At 33.4% G+C, this 18,792-nt stretch overlaps 1 protein-coding gene across 1 annotated transcript; it reads right to left on the reverse strand.

The window, feature by feature from the left end:
• Window positions 1–2,967: 2,967 nt before the first annotated feature.
• Window positions 2,968–9,364, reverse strand: LOC122316553. The gene is made up of 2 exons (XM_043133166.1): window positions 8,844–9,364; window positions 2,968–4,889 (listed from the first exon to the last, which is right to left on the reverse strand). Exons 1-2 carry the CDS (start codon window positions 8,944–8,946, stop codon window positions 3,289–3,291), a joined length of 1,704 nt encoding a protein of 567 aa, XP_042989100.1. The 5' UTR covers window positions 8,947–9,364; the 3' UTR covers window positions 2,968–3,288.
• Between the last annotated feature and the right edge of the window lie 9,428 nt (window positions 9,365–18,792).

Below are 18,792 nucleotides of genomic sequence, written 5' to 3' on the forward strand. Positions count from 1 at the left end.
TAAAAATCCAGCCGGGAGCAACAAGAGAGAGAAATGATGTGGGGGCCGTTCGGGATGGAGAGAGAAGAGAAGAGAAGAGAAGAGAAGAGAGATGGAAGCGTTCGGGGATGGAGAAAGAAGAGGAGAAGAGAGAGAGAAGAGAAATAAAAAAAAAAAAAAAGAGAAAAAGAAAGAAAAGAGAGAACCGTTCGGGATGGAGAGAGAAAAAATAATAAAAATATTGTTTGAAGAATGAAAATGTGTTCTTCATATTTGAATAAAGATTGTAATTAGTTATTTATAATTTTAGAGATGAATAAGTTAATGTAAATGATTTTAAGGACATATTCTTTAAATTTAAAAATAAAAATAAAGATAAAGAAGTCATTGTGGATGCTCTAAAGAAAAAAAAAAAAACTAAAACCAGCCGCCGCTCCCCTTGTTCTCCGTCTGAACAAAACTAAGAAAAGAAAAAATAATAATAACTCCAAACGAGAGAGCTGCTCCCTACCCCACGCCGTCTAAATCCAAAACTCAAAAACAAGTAAAATAAATAAATATCCCAGTGAGAGAGGGTCTTTCGACTCTTTCCCCCACGCCGACTACCTACCCCAAAAAACTAAAAACAAGTAGAAATATAAATATAGCTAGCCGCCCCTCCAAAATTGGAAACAATAAATCCTAAAAAAATAAAAATAAAACTAAAAATAGAATGTCAAATAAAAATTCCATAATCACGAAACTGCCCCATCTTGAGTCTACTGTGTGCGTGAGTCTATTGTAAGGCCATCTCCAGCCCTTCCTTCTCGCGTGCTTGAGTTTGCTTTTAATTCTAGTGTACTCTAGCGTGTAACAAGTCTATTCCTATATCTGCTTTTTGTATTTTTAAAAATACTCTACGTCAATTTAAATTAAGTGTTCATAATGAAAAGAATAAAATTGAGATATTAATTCTAATATAGCCTAACTGCTGCATTATAAATTTTTTTCAAGTGTAAATTATCAGAATTTATTAATTGATTAATCAACTTAAGTGCTTAACTATTTTTTAGTTAAACAATTTAGTCACTTTAACAACTTAATTATTCAGTTTTTACACTTTATCACACTCCCCAATTACCAAAATTGATGCAGGACGTAACAACTCGTAAACAAAATGCAACTTACACAATGCACCAGGTGTCTCACCCAAGTCTTCTCGTCTCAGGATTGAAAAATAAACTTTATTGATTCATAAAAGTATGTCTTATTGTAACACTTGACCTTTTAAATAGACTACAGTCCTAATTATTTTGTCGACAAACAAATCCAACTGTATTATGATAATAAAGACTTATACTTAAAAACAATAACTTAGATAAGCAACGACACAGGGATTTATCTCTTTATTCTTAACTATGGAAAATAGACTTATTAACAACTACTGAGTCCTAAGACTCCTTCTCATGCCCAAACTCTATCTCTAACTTGGACTCTATTAGGGAGTATAGTAGATTAAGTACAAAGAGAGTATTTTGATAACTTGAGAATTGTATTCAATAGATTTTTTTTGCTCTGTTGACTTGGATTATTGGGATGTTTTGAAGCTTTGTGGTGTCTTAGAATTTCTTAAGACTTTGTGGTGTCTTAGGAAATAAAGTCTTAGGAAATGGTAGCTGTTGCAAGGAAGATCCGGTAGAGAAAGAATGGTTATATATGCCAAGCTAAATGCACTCATCATAACTCAGTGGTGAAGCTCTCAAAAGACACTTTGTAGGACTTTAAAGAATTGCATTCCCAGCATGCTAGCATACCAAACAATTCATGCAACACAGTATAAAGATGGGAATCTCCTTCACACAATGTCTTCAAAATTAACTAAGATGCCACTTTTGATAGGATTCAATGCAAGATTGGCATAGGAATAATAGCTCGAGATTGGGAATGAAGGGTTATAGCCACAATGAGCATGAAAAAAACTATGTTTCCTAACCCTCTTTCAGCATAGACGTTTGGGACACTTCAAGCTACAATGTTTAGGATCGATTTGGGGCTGAGGAATGTTATCTTAAGAGGGAGATTCCCTATAGCTTATCAATGCCATAACAAAAGCAGAGGAGTCCTGGACTAGTGCTAGAATGTCTGTGAATGAAATCAAGGAGAAACTTTGGAGATTTACCAAGTGGTCAGTGCACCATGTTAGAAGATAGATTAATGTTTTTGGTCATGCATTGGCTAAGGATGCCTTACTATTTTCTGATGTTATAGTTGACATGGAGGATTACTCTCCATGTATTATTTCCTTGATTTAAAGGAATTGATCAATAAAAAATATTTATTAAAAAAAATTTAAACAAAAAATTACCTCCAACTAGATTACTATTTTTACTTGAAGCTATATGTATATCTATGGTAAATATAATTTTAGAGGAATGAGCTTTGCTCTGCTGCAGTTAGACCACATCATTCATTCTTAAATCTTATGTCGAATGTCCATAAATTTAGTAATGTAAGTTCAAACAAACTAAATTGAAAGTTCTTGTCAATAAATATTATCCAATTTGAAATTTAAAGATACAAACACTTCCACTTCTTCGGATCTTCCTATATTAACTGTTTGTTTTCTTTCCTTTACATTAAATTTGTTAGGATTAGTAACATAAAAATATTAAAAACTATTCCGTGGTCAGTCTGACTGCGCAATGTCCTAGGCTACTCCTGGTGGCCAGAGCAAAATTGGGAAAGGCTAAAAGAGCGCGTACATGAACGCCACAAATAACTAGGATGATCGTCCCGAGCCAAAAACAAACAGGACAAAACAACATAAATTCACAACAAATGCCGGATCCAGACATGGACGAAACTAGCTTTCCTCCATGTCTCTTGTCTCTGCACACCTTCTGTGTTCCACCAATCTTGCTGCTAGTGGGTATAACATACATGCGCACACGAGAGAGCGCGCGCACACAATCATGCAGCAACACAGTTTTCTGTCAGAACTCGTTAGTCTACGCTAAGAAATGATGCATAAATGATATCTGCAGGAATTTTGTGGAACTATCCAAGTTTTTATAATCTTAAAAAAGCATGGGCTGAACATTTAACTTCTAGGATCCTTTCCAGCCGGTAAGAAGGACATTTCATATTTGTTGTAATGGGATTACATCTACATTGATACACAAGCGCCAGATCACCATTTTGCTTCAATCTTTATGCAGAACTGATATGGCAGCAAGCTGGTAACTGCAATGACTAGTTGAATCCTTCTTAACACAAGGCTACACACTGAAGCGAAGAAGAAAATGACCAGGTAAGAATTGTGAGGAAGAGCTAGCATATTTCATCGCCTACCCAATTATCCTTCTCCTTTGGGCCAGTTGGCCCTTCTTCACCATAAAGCTCTGTTGGAAACAAATCAAATATGTTCTCCACTGAGAATCTAACAAACAGTGGGAGCAGATCAATTAACTTATCTATTTCTGATCGCGAATCGTACACAATAGTTGGACCCCAGTCTCTCATGTACTGCAACCAACATGGTTCCTCAATGATTCCATCACCAAGATACTCAGCTGCAATAATCTGATACCTGGTGCTCGAGTCAATAATAAAATTGCTTTGAGCAGCATCATTTCTCACTCCTATTCCCAGCTTTGATGACCCCTGAAGGTAAGTCCCAGCGTGTGGGAAGCTAGCATGACCACTTTTAGAGGAATACACAATGGGCTTATTCCCTTCGATGAACTCCAAGTTGAAAGCATCTACCCACTCACCACCACTATGCTGTGAGAAGAACATACTCCAAAGTTCTCCAGTGAAATTGTTCACACGGATGGTGAAGTGCTCCCAGTCACCAACATGTTGCCCTATCTTGCTCATTGCAATACTCACTAAACCCACTTTAATGGTGGCAGGTCCGTTAAAAGGGAAAAAAACCCACATCACAATATCGGTAAAAGTTCCTCCCAGGGCTGGTTTTGCATGAACATAGAGCTCTGCACTGTCTAAGTTTCCATTCTTCAGATTATCTCTTGCAACATCATCAATTGGCAAATCTATCCAAAATTCACCATCATTTTTCCCTCCACAAGGCAAGTTCGACCCCCTATAATTGATGGGTACAGCCTTTTTATTGCCTTCTTGGTATAATAGGGCCCCATTCTTGAAAAACCATTGCACTGATGAAGGCAGATAAACCTCGTCAGGATGGAAGAAAACCGTTGGCCCATAGTGCGTGATAAGTGAATGAATCTGATCCAGATTTGGCATAGCCTGTAGGGTGCAATCATGATTTTTCAAGCATGCAATATTTAGCTCATCTTCAGGATTAATGTACGTGCTGCAGTAGAACGTCCCTACAGAAACACCTGTACACGACATCCCCCTCTCACATGGTCTTGTGTTCCAAACCTGAAAAGGATCCATGGAGAATTCTGAATCCGTGACAAGTATAAGTTCACATGTTTCACAACTTTCTGTAAGATCCTCTCGGACACATCTAACTTCTTCAAGTTTAGGCTCCTCTGGTTCGTCACTAACTACAAATCCCATGGCCTTATAACCCGCTGGAGGGTTTGGCAGCCAAAAGTAACCACAACCATTGTGCTGTGTATCTGTACTCCAAATCAGCGTGTAGCTGAGGGGCTTTCTTAGAGGTGGCAATTTTAATGCTGAATCACTGATAGAACCAGATTTCTCCTTGGCAAAAGTGGCATCACAAGCCACAAGAACATGCCCTCTCAATGGCTGGTTGTTCAGCTGGCAGAAGTGACCAAGGCAGAAGAACCCATCTGGGATCCCCACAGGTTTGTAGAATGTGAGACCTTTTGTTTTTCCATGCAATAGATTGCAGCTCCAAATTCTCTCAAACTCAGTGACTTTGGAAACTTCTATATCACCTAAGCATATTCTTCCAGTAGCAAAACCTTGGCCTGAGTAGATGACATTACAGTATTAAGAAAAGCTAGATACTTTGGCACACTACATTAGAAAATATCTTTTTGATAATTATTAATTTCTAATTAATAATACTAATCAAAAAGCACACACCACAGCAAAAAATTTACTTCAAGTGAGCAATAATTTAACTTAAGTAGTACTTTATAAATTATGGAAAATATAGTTTTTTTAGGTATAAATTATGGCAAATATGACAGTTGCTCCTGTATTATTACGAATGACATCCGCTTTCTCATATACTACCTGATTCAAAACACAATCTGTTGGATTTACAAAATCTAACAGACAACATCATCCCATTTTAGAGGAATTCCATATAGAGTAGATGTTGCTTCATAAAAAATTCAAGAAATTAGACTCTACAACCTTTTTAAGAAACTTGAGAATTTTAAATAGAAGAGGAAAAGTTGGATATTAATATTGATGCTTGCCATTTCTTTTCTGTTATTATTTTTATTCATATAGACCAACTCTAACCACTTTAGAGATGCATCAGCTGTCGGTGAAAGATCAAGTGTGCCAATAAAAGATGGCATTTATCATAAATGTAAATATAAAGCACCATTCTTCTAAAATTATATATTGTAATGATTATGGGCTTTCAACATTTGGAGTTAACATCTGAAAGATCATGTGTCTTAGAAAAGATGTCTATGTACTTTTTGTCTCAGGGGCAAAAGAAGTAGTCATCTTTATTGCATTTGAGAATTGAGGACCGTAAGCTGACCCATTATCTTTTTCATTCAAGCATGAACTGTTCTACTTAATTGGAGGTTTTTTGTTCAATATATGGTTAATTGAATCCAACAGTTTTCTTTATATTTAATTATCAATTGTGTATAGGAGATTAAACAAAAAGTAGTTAATTGATCATTTGACCACATCAATCTTGAACCCCCTCAAATTTTGAAAGTTTTAAGGTTTGGACTCAATTTCTTTGTATCAGTCACTTCCTTTTTCTCTATATCATCATCTTATTCTTTGGCAATCAGAAGAGGAAGCATTTGGCCTGTGAAATCTGAGGAACACTGAAGGGTTGCTTCAACATTGCTCCACCCTCTCTCTCTCTCTCTCTCTCTCTCTCTCTCTCTCTCTCTCTCTCTCTCTCTCTCTCTCTCTCTCTCTCTCTCTCTCTCCCTGTATTCTAGAATCACGCAAATAAATGTGTATTTTTCAATTAAAAAAGTTAATTACCCTGCGCATCGGACCTGTGACCAGTTACAATTAAATTAAATTTAGAGTTTTAATCTATTGCTTACCTTTATGAAACTAATAAAAAAAATTAAATTTCCAGCCATAATACATGGAAATGGACTTCGACAATTTAAGAATAAAGAGGATTCCAGGCAACAGCATAAGGGTGCTGCATTTCATTGAGAAAAAAATTTCTGAAATATCCATAAAATGGTCTATGACAATAAGATTGACCCCCCCCCCCCCCCCCCCCCCCCCCAAAGTTCGAATTTATTTCTATGTTCTAGTCCCATCTAAATCAAATGTTAATATGGACAGAAATCACATCAAATGTGCTACACATGCTGAATGGCAATATATATCGACTAAATTACCTTGGTATAGTCATTTGAAATGGGTGACATACCCAAGAGACTTCTGCTATATTTATGTTCTTATACCTCACTCACCCAAACTCTCCTCCACCCCTTCCTTTCCCCTGTCCTCCAAAGCCTACTCAACCTCACCCCCGTTGCCGTGATCGTTTTCAACCTCCATAGCCTCCTCAAGCATGAGGAATGCCCCCATTTTGGCTCACCATTTCTCCTTCCTAAATGACCATGCATCTCAAGCCTACTCCGTTACCTCCCTCACTTACCTCTCTACAGCCACCACTGCTATTTGCTAGGCCTGCTTATTCTCCTAGTCGTTTGAGTGTGAGCAATGGTGATCTTGGTTTCCAGTGTTCTACTCTACAAGTTTTGATTCTACATGTGAAGTTCATGGGTGATTTCTGTGACCACAACTTTGATTCTAAGACTTTTAAACATGTTTTCCAAGCCAGTATTGAGACTCAAGCAATGTTGGTAAAAGCACACATAGGCACAAAGCGCCAATGCCGAATTACAAAAGAACTAGTGCTTTTTATCACTTTTTGTGTGAGCTTAATGTGCATAAAAGTGCACTTTATAATTTTATAATAGAAAGATTATTAAAATCAGTTTTTTTTATTATTATAAAAATCAGTTCAAGATCCAAAAAATGAGGTAAACAAATATTCCTAAGCATTCAGTTGATATTGAAGATCATTTACTTAACAGGTTCTACTTACAAAAAACAAAACAAAAACAAAAAAAAAAAAAAACAAAAAAAAGATCATTTATTACCATGGTGCCACATATAATCATATGTGATGTATGTGCTTTGAACCCAACATAGTAATCAAAGTTGGCTTTCTAAATGAATTGATATTTGATAGCTTATGTTAGCTATCGAACCAAATACCTGATCAGCATGTTCAGGGGACATTATTCAATTTCCCTCCAAATTAACATCTTAGACAGGGACAATGTAACACATTATTCAAATTTCGGGGGAAGGGGGGGTGTCAGATGAGCAAATTTAGAGTTCAGAAAACTGATTATAGATGAGGTGATGGTATTAACCTTATTTTTAGTTTCTTAAAAGAAAGCACAAAAGAAAGCACAAACAGCACACGGAAATGCCAAAGAAAAGAAAATATAAAACAAGTTTCAGGAGATAAAGACACTACAGGTTGATAGGCAATGCCACCTCATCATAGTGGGGGCATGGTGGTTTGGTAAGCAGAATTCTCCCACTACATTACAGTAATGCAACATACCATAATACTATCTTACTCTCATCCCACTTTATGTATGTTCAAGAAAGGAAACCACACAAACCAATTGTGGCATAAGAGGGGGATGGTGGTTTAGTAAGCAGAATTCTCCCACTACATTAGTGTAATGCCACATAGCATATACTACTATCTTACTTTCATCCCACTTTATGTATGTTCAAGAAAGGAAACCACAGAGACCAATTGTATCAGTTTCAAGAACGGAGCAATAAAGCAGTTCAGTCAATTTACAAAGCTAATAGGCACATTAACTATATATATTTCCTCACTCGGCATACAACACTCATCTCATCTTTCTAAAAATGCATGCCCTATGTCCCATGCCAAAACAAAATTGGAAATTTGATAGCAACTAAAGTAGAAAATTATGCAAATTTCACAAAAATATTTAAAATTTGAATTCATATTCTGAGCAAACTCCAAAGGCACTAGAGACTCTATGTATTAGAAATTTGACAAAATCATTAATGTGTAGAACAAGGCTTATATGTTGCAAGAAAACAAAACTCCATAATCAATTACCTTTGATGACTATAAATATAAATGACGAATTATATAAAAAGCAGTGTTTATAGCCCCTACAAAGTAGCTCTGAGGAAATAAGCAGTCGAGAGATGACGATATCTTACCATATTGTTGTCTGACGGAGTTATCTAAGCAATAATGTTTTGCCGACATCGGAGAAAAATAATGTGAAACAAGTTTTGAATCAGAAATGTAGAGATGGCACGAATAATGCCACAAAAAAAGAAAAACAGAGTTAACCAAACGCTTTTCTTCTAAAAACCAATTTTATTGATGGAACAATGCTGTTACCAGAACAATTTACTGAAATTCTTAATCTAACAAAAGCACGTAGTCCCAGAGGCCAGAATTACGGCCCGCCAGCCCGCCCCGACCCGGGGGGTTTTGGGGGCGGTGGGGGGAGAGAGAGAGAGAGAGAGAGAGAGAGAGAGAGAGAGAGAGAGAGAGAGAGATACTCGCAGAAAATATACTCAGGCGTCAAGAAACAGAAAAACCAAAAATCAGATTTCCAAAGAGAATTTTTCTCGAGTCAGGAAAAATAGACTAAACATTGATTAAAGGGGAATACCTTGTGGCCACTCTGGGAGAGGTGCAGGCAGAGAGAAAGGCTCAGGCTCAGATAAGCAGAACTCATACTCACTTTCCCAGCACAAACACTTGTATCCAAACATCTTGATTATGCAAAATCACTTTCACAAACTCAAGAACGGAGAACCCCAAAACACCCAGAAACTACAACCAAAGGTTATGATCCTTGGTCAATCTCTTCAATTCTCTTTGTACTGCCAAGAACATGAGCGGAGTGTGAGAGTAATGTATGACAATCTCCTCTCCTTCGATTATTCTGCGAAGATACGCATGCAGGCGCACGCACACAGGAGCCTCTGTTCCCTCTGAAACAACATACACAGTTTGATGAAAGAAAGAAGAGACCCCGTGATATTTATGGTACGGTATAACTTATCTTGGTTTCACGGAGAGAGAATAATTCCGTTGAGAAAAGTAGTAGGAGGTTGAGTGAGAAAGCAGGAACGTGCGTGAACATTTAGCAGCCAGGATGTGGGTTGTTGAGTTTGCTTTGGTTTCTTTTGTTTTGGAGTTTTATCCATTCAATAAATGAAGCCACTGGTACTGGTAATTTTCATATGAACTCTGATAATACTGTTTCTTCACTCTCCATTTTGTAGAGATTGAAACCACGCTCCACTTTTGAATAGGGATTTTGTCCATTGGGAGGGGAGAAATAATATTTAGAGTCATGAATATTCAAGCGTCATATAATCTCTTTATAAAATATAAATAAATATAAAATTTAAATAAAATAAATTATTTTTTTATAATAAATTTTATTTTTTTTTAAATAATTGTATAAAATTTATGTATTTTACGACACGATTATATGTGATATTATTTTTGAAAAAGTAAGTATTTGTAATTTATAGAAGGGGAAAGAATTATATTTTGTATATTTAAAAATATAATTTTACTAAAGATAAGCTTAATTAGAATAATGTTAGCTATCTAATTAGAGTAAAGTTAAATATAGTTCTAGAATAGTTCTAAAGTATACAAGTCTCTCATACATTTTTATAAAAAAAAAGAATGGACCCATCATTAAAAAATAAATTTTTGCTCACTCTTTTTAAAGAAATTATGTGAGGCATGCACTCTATAAATTATTTCTCTTTTAATTTTCACCTATACTTAGATAAATTATTTTTAAATAATTTAAAATTCCATTATTTATGTTGGACACACATTTATTCATTTTTTTTTTTAAAATACATGAGACTTGCACTCCGATTATATAAATTATTTCTCTTTTATTTTTTACCTATACTTAGATAAAATTAATAATTTAAATCTAAACTCAATTCTAGTATTTTGAATGGAGAAATGATACATCCACAAAAAGTTTTTATAAAAACAAATTTATCAATTAAAGCAATATTTTATGATACGTTAGATCTATTTTATAATTTAACGTATTATATCAAGTAACGTCAATTTATAAATTTATTTTTATTATATCTCTTTATAACTAAAATATTTTTCAAATTCTCTATTCAAATATATTTACTTATTTGGTTTTACACTACATATCTACAGTCTTCCAATATCTAGGCATTTTGCTGATGGGAAATATCACTTTTGTGTGGTGGTCACGCGCTCAGATAAGAACGTAAAATAAGGTTAATTTTTTGACCTGTACGACAGTGTGATTGAACAAAAAGTAAAATAAAATTTTTCTTGTCATCCTTACACTTTACATACCACATATATATTATAATTTTTTTTCATTTTTTCTATAATAAATATATAGTATGTGGATAATAAATAGAATAATTTAATTAGTTTAATAAGAATAAAATAAAATAAAAAATATAAAAAATAAAAAAGTATATTTTAATATATAAAATATGTGGTGTAGGATGATGTGTAGCATTCCTCAAAGCAAAAATACCGTTGGTCACTCACTTTAAAATAAAAACGGTGTCGTATAGTTTATGCTTGCTTCCATCTTTTCCTTCCGTAGTCCGATATTAAATCACGTCCGTTCATCACATGTCTTGTGTGTTCATCACATGTCTTGTGTGCGTTGATTGGTCAAGCACGTCAACAACTAGAATAAAGCCGGATGTCTAACAAAAGAAACATTCGTAGATGAAAATAAAATATGCACAAAGCAAGAAAAAGGGTAAAGGATGGTATCAAAACGGTACACATCGGTTTAATTTTTAAACGAGGTATAGCTGTATGCAAGTACAAGTTCTTCAATGAATGACCGAGTAGGGAATAATTTCGTACTCAGGAACATGATAGCAAACTCATTCCTATATGGTACATATGGATACATACGTATATAACTAATATATATACACATATATATTTATATATTAGGCCATGATTAACCTCTAATTGACAAATTGTGTCTCTTTTTTCTTATTTTTGGGATAAAGGGAAAAACAATGATTTTTTAACATGACAATTGAGAGCCTTTGTAACGTTTTAATGGAATGTCCAATCACATAGTCTATATTATAAAAGAATTATTCAATAAAATAATTAAAATTCTATTAAAAAATTATAAATAGTAAGAACTTCTTATTCTCAAATAATAAGAGATTTCATATGCTACTTATCTTTATTTTTATCATATAAAATATCACAGTCTTCATCTCTTTTGGTGAGGTTTTATTGATTTGACATGTTATTGTAGGTTAAATGACTAAAAAATGAGTAATGTTATATATAAATTTGCAGTATTAATATTTGTAAATCTCATATATTCCCTTTAAAAAAAAAAAAAAGAGTCCATCTTTTTTAAAAAAATAAATTTTTTTTATGTAAATTTTAAATTTACTTTTTTTTAAATGAAATACGCAAAATTTAAGTATCTTAAAAAAAATTTTAAACTTGATGAGGATCAAGAAAAACCTCTACAATCTACCAATTCCAATGAGTTTTGCACGAGGAAATCCCCAAAGCTTAGCGTAGGAATCAATAAAAATAATGTAATTAAGTTAGTGAAGGCATCATGAATGGTTGTATGAAAGAGCATCTTCTGCCACTTTCCTTTTCCTTTTCTTTAATATTATCATGGCTTGGATTTAACTTTTTACCCTACAATCAGACAAATGTTTCTACAGAGTTTCTAGGGGGTTTCTCATGTGACCAATAACCGATTCAGAGAAGGTTCGCTACTCATTTTAAAATAACATATTCCAGATTCCATCCTAAGGAAACATTCGTTTTCGTGGAACATCCTGTGACTAACTGCCAAACATCATTGGGTGTGGAGTTCAACTACCTCATTACTTATAAATAATTACATTTTTAACCAACCTTTTTTTATCCTCCAAACATAACGGCCCTGTAATTGGAATTGAAGCATATGCCCTTTTTTCTGGCCTTAGTCCAGTAGAAGCCTGCCAACGCACTCACCAGTCTATAAAGTAATTACTTTAACAGTATAAAAGTATTGGTATTCGACTAACCAAATATTAATAAAATTTAAAATATAATTAAATTTTTTTATAAAAGATATGTATTGGATTAGCTAAAAATTAACTCTAAAAGAATTTTTAAAATTGGAGAGACCTATCAAATCTATATTTTATTAACAAATAATCAACAATATTTTATGAAATTTGTTTTAAAATTTTCATTAGTAAATAAGGCTATATTATATTGGATAATTAGGTTGATATAAAAAATAGTTGAAAAGTAATAATTTTAAGTAAAAATTAAATTATTAATTAATATATTGAGTGTATCTGTAAAATATATAAAAAATTTATTAACAAATATTATTATTAAAATACATAATATTATATTATTATTTTAACTTTGAGATTGATAGTTCAATATGAATTAATATTTTCAATGACTTTGACTTTAGCTAATATCTCAACTTTTAACCAAAAAAATAAAAAATAAAAAAGAGTAAGGAAAATCAACCCCCTCTCTTTTTGGTCGTGGACTGAATGTTACTCACTTTTAGTGTTGGGTTTGTAGTACAGATTTTTTTGTGTGTTAGAACTCCCTTGTATTATATGAAATTAATAACATATGTTGTTGTAATGAAGGTAACGATGGTTGCAATGGAAGCTACTGTAATGGATACGGATGAATGCGTAAGAGGTGCTTGATAGAAAAGCTCAATGAGCCACAGATTGTATTGCTACGAGTTCTTCAGGGTATTGTTGAAGGTAAAGAAGATTATGTGTGCAGATTGAAAAAATCATGTTATGGTTTGAAACAATCTTCGAGGCAATGGTATAAGCGTTTTGATTCTTTTATGATTGATCGTGGTTATTTAAGAAGTAATTATGATAATTGTGTTTATTACAGGTAGTTGTTTGATGGGTTTTTCATTTATTTATTACTTTATGTTGATGATATACTTATTGATGCCAAAGGCATGTCTGATGTTAGTTTGTTGAAAACCCAACTCAATAATAAGTTTGAAATGAAAGACTTAGATGCTGCAAAGAAGATTCTAGGGATATGGATCCACAGAAATAGCAAAGCTGGAAAGTCGTAGTTGTCCCAAGGAAAGTACATTGAGAAAGTCCTTAAGAGATTTGGAATGTCTAATTCCAAAATAGTAAGTACACCACTTGCTACACATTTTAAGCTTTCAACATCTCTATATCCTTAGATAGACAAGGAGGAACAATTCATGGCTAGTATTCCATATTCTAGAGCAGTGTGTAGTACTATGTATGCAATGGTTCGTACTTGTCTAGATATTTCAAAGGCAGTGAGCGTTGTTAGCAGTTACATGGCTAATTTAAGTAAAGTTCATTGGCAAACTGTGAAATGGATACTCTATTATTCAAAAGAGACTTCGAATTTTGGCTTAGACTTTGATAGAGAAACAGATGTCAGTTCGTTATTGGTTGTGTTGATTTTGATTATGCTAGGGACTTAGACAAGAGAAGATTATTGACAGGGTATGTTTACACTTTGTGTGGTTCGGCTATTTATTATAAAACAACACTACAATCCACTGTTGTTTTGTCAATTACAGAAGCAGAATACATGGCATCAGCAAAAGTTGTGAAGGAAGCCATTTGGTTGAAATGTCTAATCATTGATTTGGAACTATAGCAAGATGAAATTTCTATGTTTGTAATAGCTAGAGCGCAATACATTTAACCAAAAATCAAATGTATCCGAAGATAACCAAGCAAATTGATGTCAGGTATTATTTTCTTCGAGAGGTTGTTACATAGGGTGTGATAGCAATTCAAAAGATTGGTACCACTAAGAATCCAGCAAATATGATGATAAAGCCAATTACAGTATACAAGTTTGAAATTTGTTTGGACTTGATTGGTGTTCGAGGTCTGTGATTCCCTTAGGGGATTTGGTGGAGGGGATTGGCTCTTGGTTTTATGAAACTTGTTTTAGGCTTGATAGAATTCAAGTTAAGGTGGAGATTTGTTAAGTGTAATTTGATTCCTTTTAAAAACGTTATTCCAGAGACTTAACTTGATTATGGCTTGACCTCGGCTCAAGCAAACTTTGGCTTGACACTTGGCTCAACAATCCGCTCAAGCGAATGCTAGGCAGATTGTTCGCTTGACAATTAGCTTGAGCAAAGGCCAGGCATATTGTTCGCTTAACACACCGCTCGAGAGAGAAATATACTTTTTGAGTAGCCAAAATATAGAGAAAGAAAAAGAGATCCTTTTGTAAGATTCCTGAAATTCATTGGATGTATTGGAGCTCTAGAATTGAGGATTTTGTAATTGATCTCTTATATTCCACCTTTGTTATTAGTAAATTTATTGGGACAGACCCTGCCAGTAGACGTAAGCTCACACTGAGCTAAACCACTTAAATCTGTGTGTTCTATGTGCGATTATTATTTTCTTTTGATTTTCTTCTACTATTTCACTTTAACTGAGCCTCTGATAACTGGTTAATCCCAACAGTTTTTACACCAAAAAGAAAAAAGAAAAAAAAAACTAAAAAGGGGAATCTATCTCTTAAGTGGTCTTAAATTTTTCTTTAAGAAAAAACTCATGCCCCTTTTCTTCCTCTCAAGAATATCCTATCTTGTTTTCTCTTAGGGCCATTTTTTTCAGAATATAAAAAAAAAAACTTACTATGATGCAAAAAAAAAAAATATATATATATATATATATATATTTATATATAATTACAAGACATTCTAGAAAACCTAACCATTGTGTATTAAAATTTAGAACCCCACTGTGTTGTTCGAACGCGATCTTGGTGTTCAACATCAAGTAATAAGTCATATATCACTCTTATTCAATTTCTTTGTGAAACCTAAATTTTACAATATTCATGGTTTAGAATTAATGAACATGTATATGATTTGTAAGGAATAGAACATATCTAGGATAGAAATAAACTCACACCTCGCGCGCTCCTTCACAATAAAAAAATCTCCCCAATCCCTTCATTCTCTCTCTCTCTCTCTCTCTCTCTCTCTCTCTCTCTCTCTCTCTCTCTCTCTCTCTCTCTCTCTCTCTCTCTCTCAGAGATATATTTACAAAATTAATACCTTAGGGACATATCAAGAAAATGGATCAAATGAATGATAATGAAAAAGAATGTTGAGGTTCACAGATTTTGTGCTCCATTCATCCATGCATGTGATATGATATGTAAGTTGTAACCATCTCAATTTGAATTTTATTTCATTTTTACAAATTCAAATTACAGATATCATCATCAGTTGACACATTAGATGATAATGATCAAATTCTTTTATTTTGGGGGAGAATAACATGATTTTATGGGTAAACCCCAATCAAAGGATCCAAATCCTCTCCTGTTAACTTCTACATTCATCCCAGTATTTATTTATTAATTTTTTTTCAAGACAGTATGAATGGCTACACAGTTACATAGGTTATGGGTCTCATTTCTCAATAAGTTTGGCGTTAAATGAACAGGGAAAAGAATCGTGCTTTAGTAGAAAAGGATTGGTACTTTGTTGTTATGGGTTGCATTGCCCTTTCCACCTTGTCGTGTACCAAATCACCAATCCACATAAATCCACGCGTTCCCCACAAATCACCTTGTCGTGTCACACTTCAACCAATATTATTAGGTGGGAGGCTAGTTCTAATAAAAAATAGAAAATATAATTGCAAGTATAATTATACATTAATCTATGTATTAATATGATGTGATTAGTCAAAAAATAAATTTTATTTAAAATAATGTTAATTTAAATTTTAAGTATAAATAAATCAGTATTGATATATAGATTAGTACGCGGCTGTACTTATATATAACAAAACTTAATAAAAAATATTATAACTATTCTTTCATCTAAGAATGCCAAAAAGGTTTGTTACAAGCCAAATTGATTGAGTAATGATGGAAACGCAACTTCCTTTTTTTTTTTTTTTAATAACTCTTGTTTTAAATTAAAGATATTTTTACAAAACAGAGTTTTAAGAGTACTCAATTTTTTACAAAAATGCCCTCCGATTAAAACAATCATAAAAAAGATTGTGTTTCTATTATCACTCAAATAAATATATTGAACTTATGAAAAACATTGAAAAATAAAGGGGGACAATAAAGCTCCTTTCCTTCTCTTTTTCTAAACATAGAAGTTATTCATTCTTTCTAGAAAAGCTACTCATCCTTTTTTGTATCCACTAGAGAGGAGGGTGGAGCCTTAGCTCCCATCCTACTCTTTGTTAATTTTTCAGTACTGATCTGTCTAAATGTTTTCATGCTAGGTTTTTTTTTTTTTTTTTCATCTCTCCTTTTCACTGGTTTGGTTTTGGTCATATGTACCGTACTCTAGCAATTGACTATCAACAAACACCTTGCCATGTAACCTCCCAGCCATTGATCTATCGGGACAAAGTGGAACCGTGGCAAAAACTCGACACTCACATGCTGCTTGTTTTGGGCATGGCCATCACTTGTTGCTACGCCATAATACATACATCATTTACACATGCCACATCAGTAGATTCTCAACTCCAAGATTTTTCAGATTTGCCCCACCCTATCTCACAATTGCCAACGTGTGGTCTCCACATGCCACCACAAGTGCACGTGAAGAAACTTACTAACTGTAATCTAATTCATTCAATGCCAGTCTTCCTGCTATATTTATGTTTTTCCTAACTGATAATATTGAGAAAAGGAATACGGATCTCTTTATGAAACATCTCAAGACAACAATCTACAGTGCACTTTCAGCTTCCATCACCTCCAATAGTGGCTACACAGTTCGTGCAACTATGCGAATTGCCAAAACAGTCATTTAAGACAACGCCCTTTTTGTAGAGTATGGGTGGAGACTAAGTATTTGGTCCTAAAACCCTTTTTTTTTTCTTGTTTTTATTTTAAACCTTTTCTCTGTGGTTGTCATAATAGAGTGTTTATTAGAGAACCTAACCCCCTCCTCATATATCTCATTTTCCTTATTTGAATGATATATTTGTTTGCTTAGGGGAAAAAAAAAACTACCAATAGATTAAAAGCCACCAACATGCTTGACAATTTGCTATTTGAACTATTATATATACGGATTAGAATTGACCTGAGTTTACTCGTTAATGCAAACTACAGCTCAAAACTCCTAAAACACGAAACGACAACTTTAAAATCGATCAATTTTCTGTTTCGAGTGTTCATAAAATTTTAAGAAAGTAGTCTGGGAGGAAAAAGGAAAATGGAAATAGTTCGGCGCATTCTTTAAGATTTTGATTTTGATTTTTTCTCTTTCCATGATTTCTGATTTAAGCCTCAATGGGGTCCAGAACAAACCAGGCTCAGCTCGTGAAGTTGTACAAAAAGCAGGTATGCGTTCAAAGAAAGGCTCACGTGATGACGCGTTGGTCCATGAACATCACTTTTATCTCAAGTCTCAACGCGTAACAGAATTCCAGAGTCCAGACAACAATACTTTGGAAGCAATTTTAGCAGAAAAGAAAGAGAGAGATGAAAAAGTGGGAAGGGCTTGTTTGGGCTACCCAAGGATAATTGTCAGCAAGGGCCTTTTGTGGTTACCAAGGGCGGCCTTTTTTTTTTTTTTTTTTTTTTTTTTTAGAGAAATGATATTTACAGTCGTGGTTGTACAAGTGGCGTGCAGTCATTTTGAAAAAAATAAATTAATATGGGACCCACATGAAAAAAAAAAACTAATTTTTTAATCGTGGACCCCACTCTTTTATAAACGCGATTACGCGACGTTTGCAATTCTACGACTGTATGTAGCATTACTCTTTTTTTTAATATTAGGTTAATATATTTTAGAATAAAAATTTTACAAATCATTTTTATATCATATATTATATATATTTATTTATTATAATTTCCTTTTTTTTTTCTTATCAAATGTATAGTGCATGAATGATGAGTGGAATAATTCTTTTAATTTAATAATAATAAAAATAAAGAAATAAAAAATAAAAATCAAATATAGTATGCTTTATAAGAATGATGAGTATGATTCATTTTATAATTTTGATATACTTTGTATATTTTCTTTTCTACTTTTTGGATTGATAAATGCTACAAGAAAGTTTTATACTACACACATTCACCTAATTAACATGTAATTTGTTATTTTTGCTATTTTATTTAAATAAATACATATTTAAGCATTAAGATAGAAAGGTAAAAATAACAAATCATATATTGATGAAATGGACATGTATGGTATAAATTTTCATGTAGAGTTTCTCTTTTGAATTTTATAAACGCTTTTTTAATGTTATCAATATGACGTAGAAGGAAACTAGCATGTGTTGGCTTCTAATTGGACGACAGGTGTCATGTCCATTGCATGGCATGGTCGTAGTGGCTTTTGAGTATAGAATTGAAGGAATTTTTTTTAAATGATTATTTTAGTGATGTTTACTTGACTGCTTACTAACCATCGAATCTTGAATCCTCAGCATAAGTCAAAAATACTAGAAAAACTCCAAAGAATCCAGCCATAACAATCCCTACCACCTCACCAAAAGTTCAAGTTATAAACATAGCCACAACAATCTTCG

This window comes from Carya illinoinensis, chromosome 7 (genome assembly GCF_018687715.1).
Source record: "Carya illinoinensis cultivar Pawnee chromosome 7, C.illinoinensisPawnee_v1, whole genome shotgun sequence".
NCBI classification, from domain to species: domain Eukaryota; kingdom Viridiplantae; phylum Streptophyta; class Magnoliopsida; order Fagales; family Juglandaceae; genus Carya; species Carya illinoinensis.

Excerpts from the sequence above, each read along its gene's own strand:
- LOC122316553 (XM_043133166.1), bottom strand. The coding sequence starts at position 8,946 with ATGTTTGGATACAAGTGTTTGTGCTGGGAAAGTGAGTATGAGTTCTGC. Across the intron at positions 4,890-8,843 it reads TCTCCCAGAGTGGCCACAAG|GCCAAGGTTTTGCTACTGGA; the intron begins GTATTCCCCTTT and ends TCATCTACTCAG.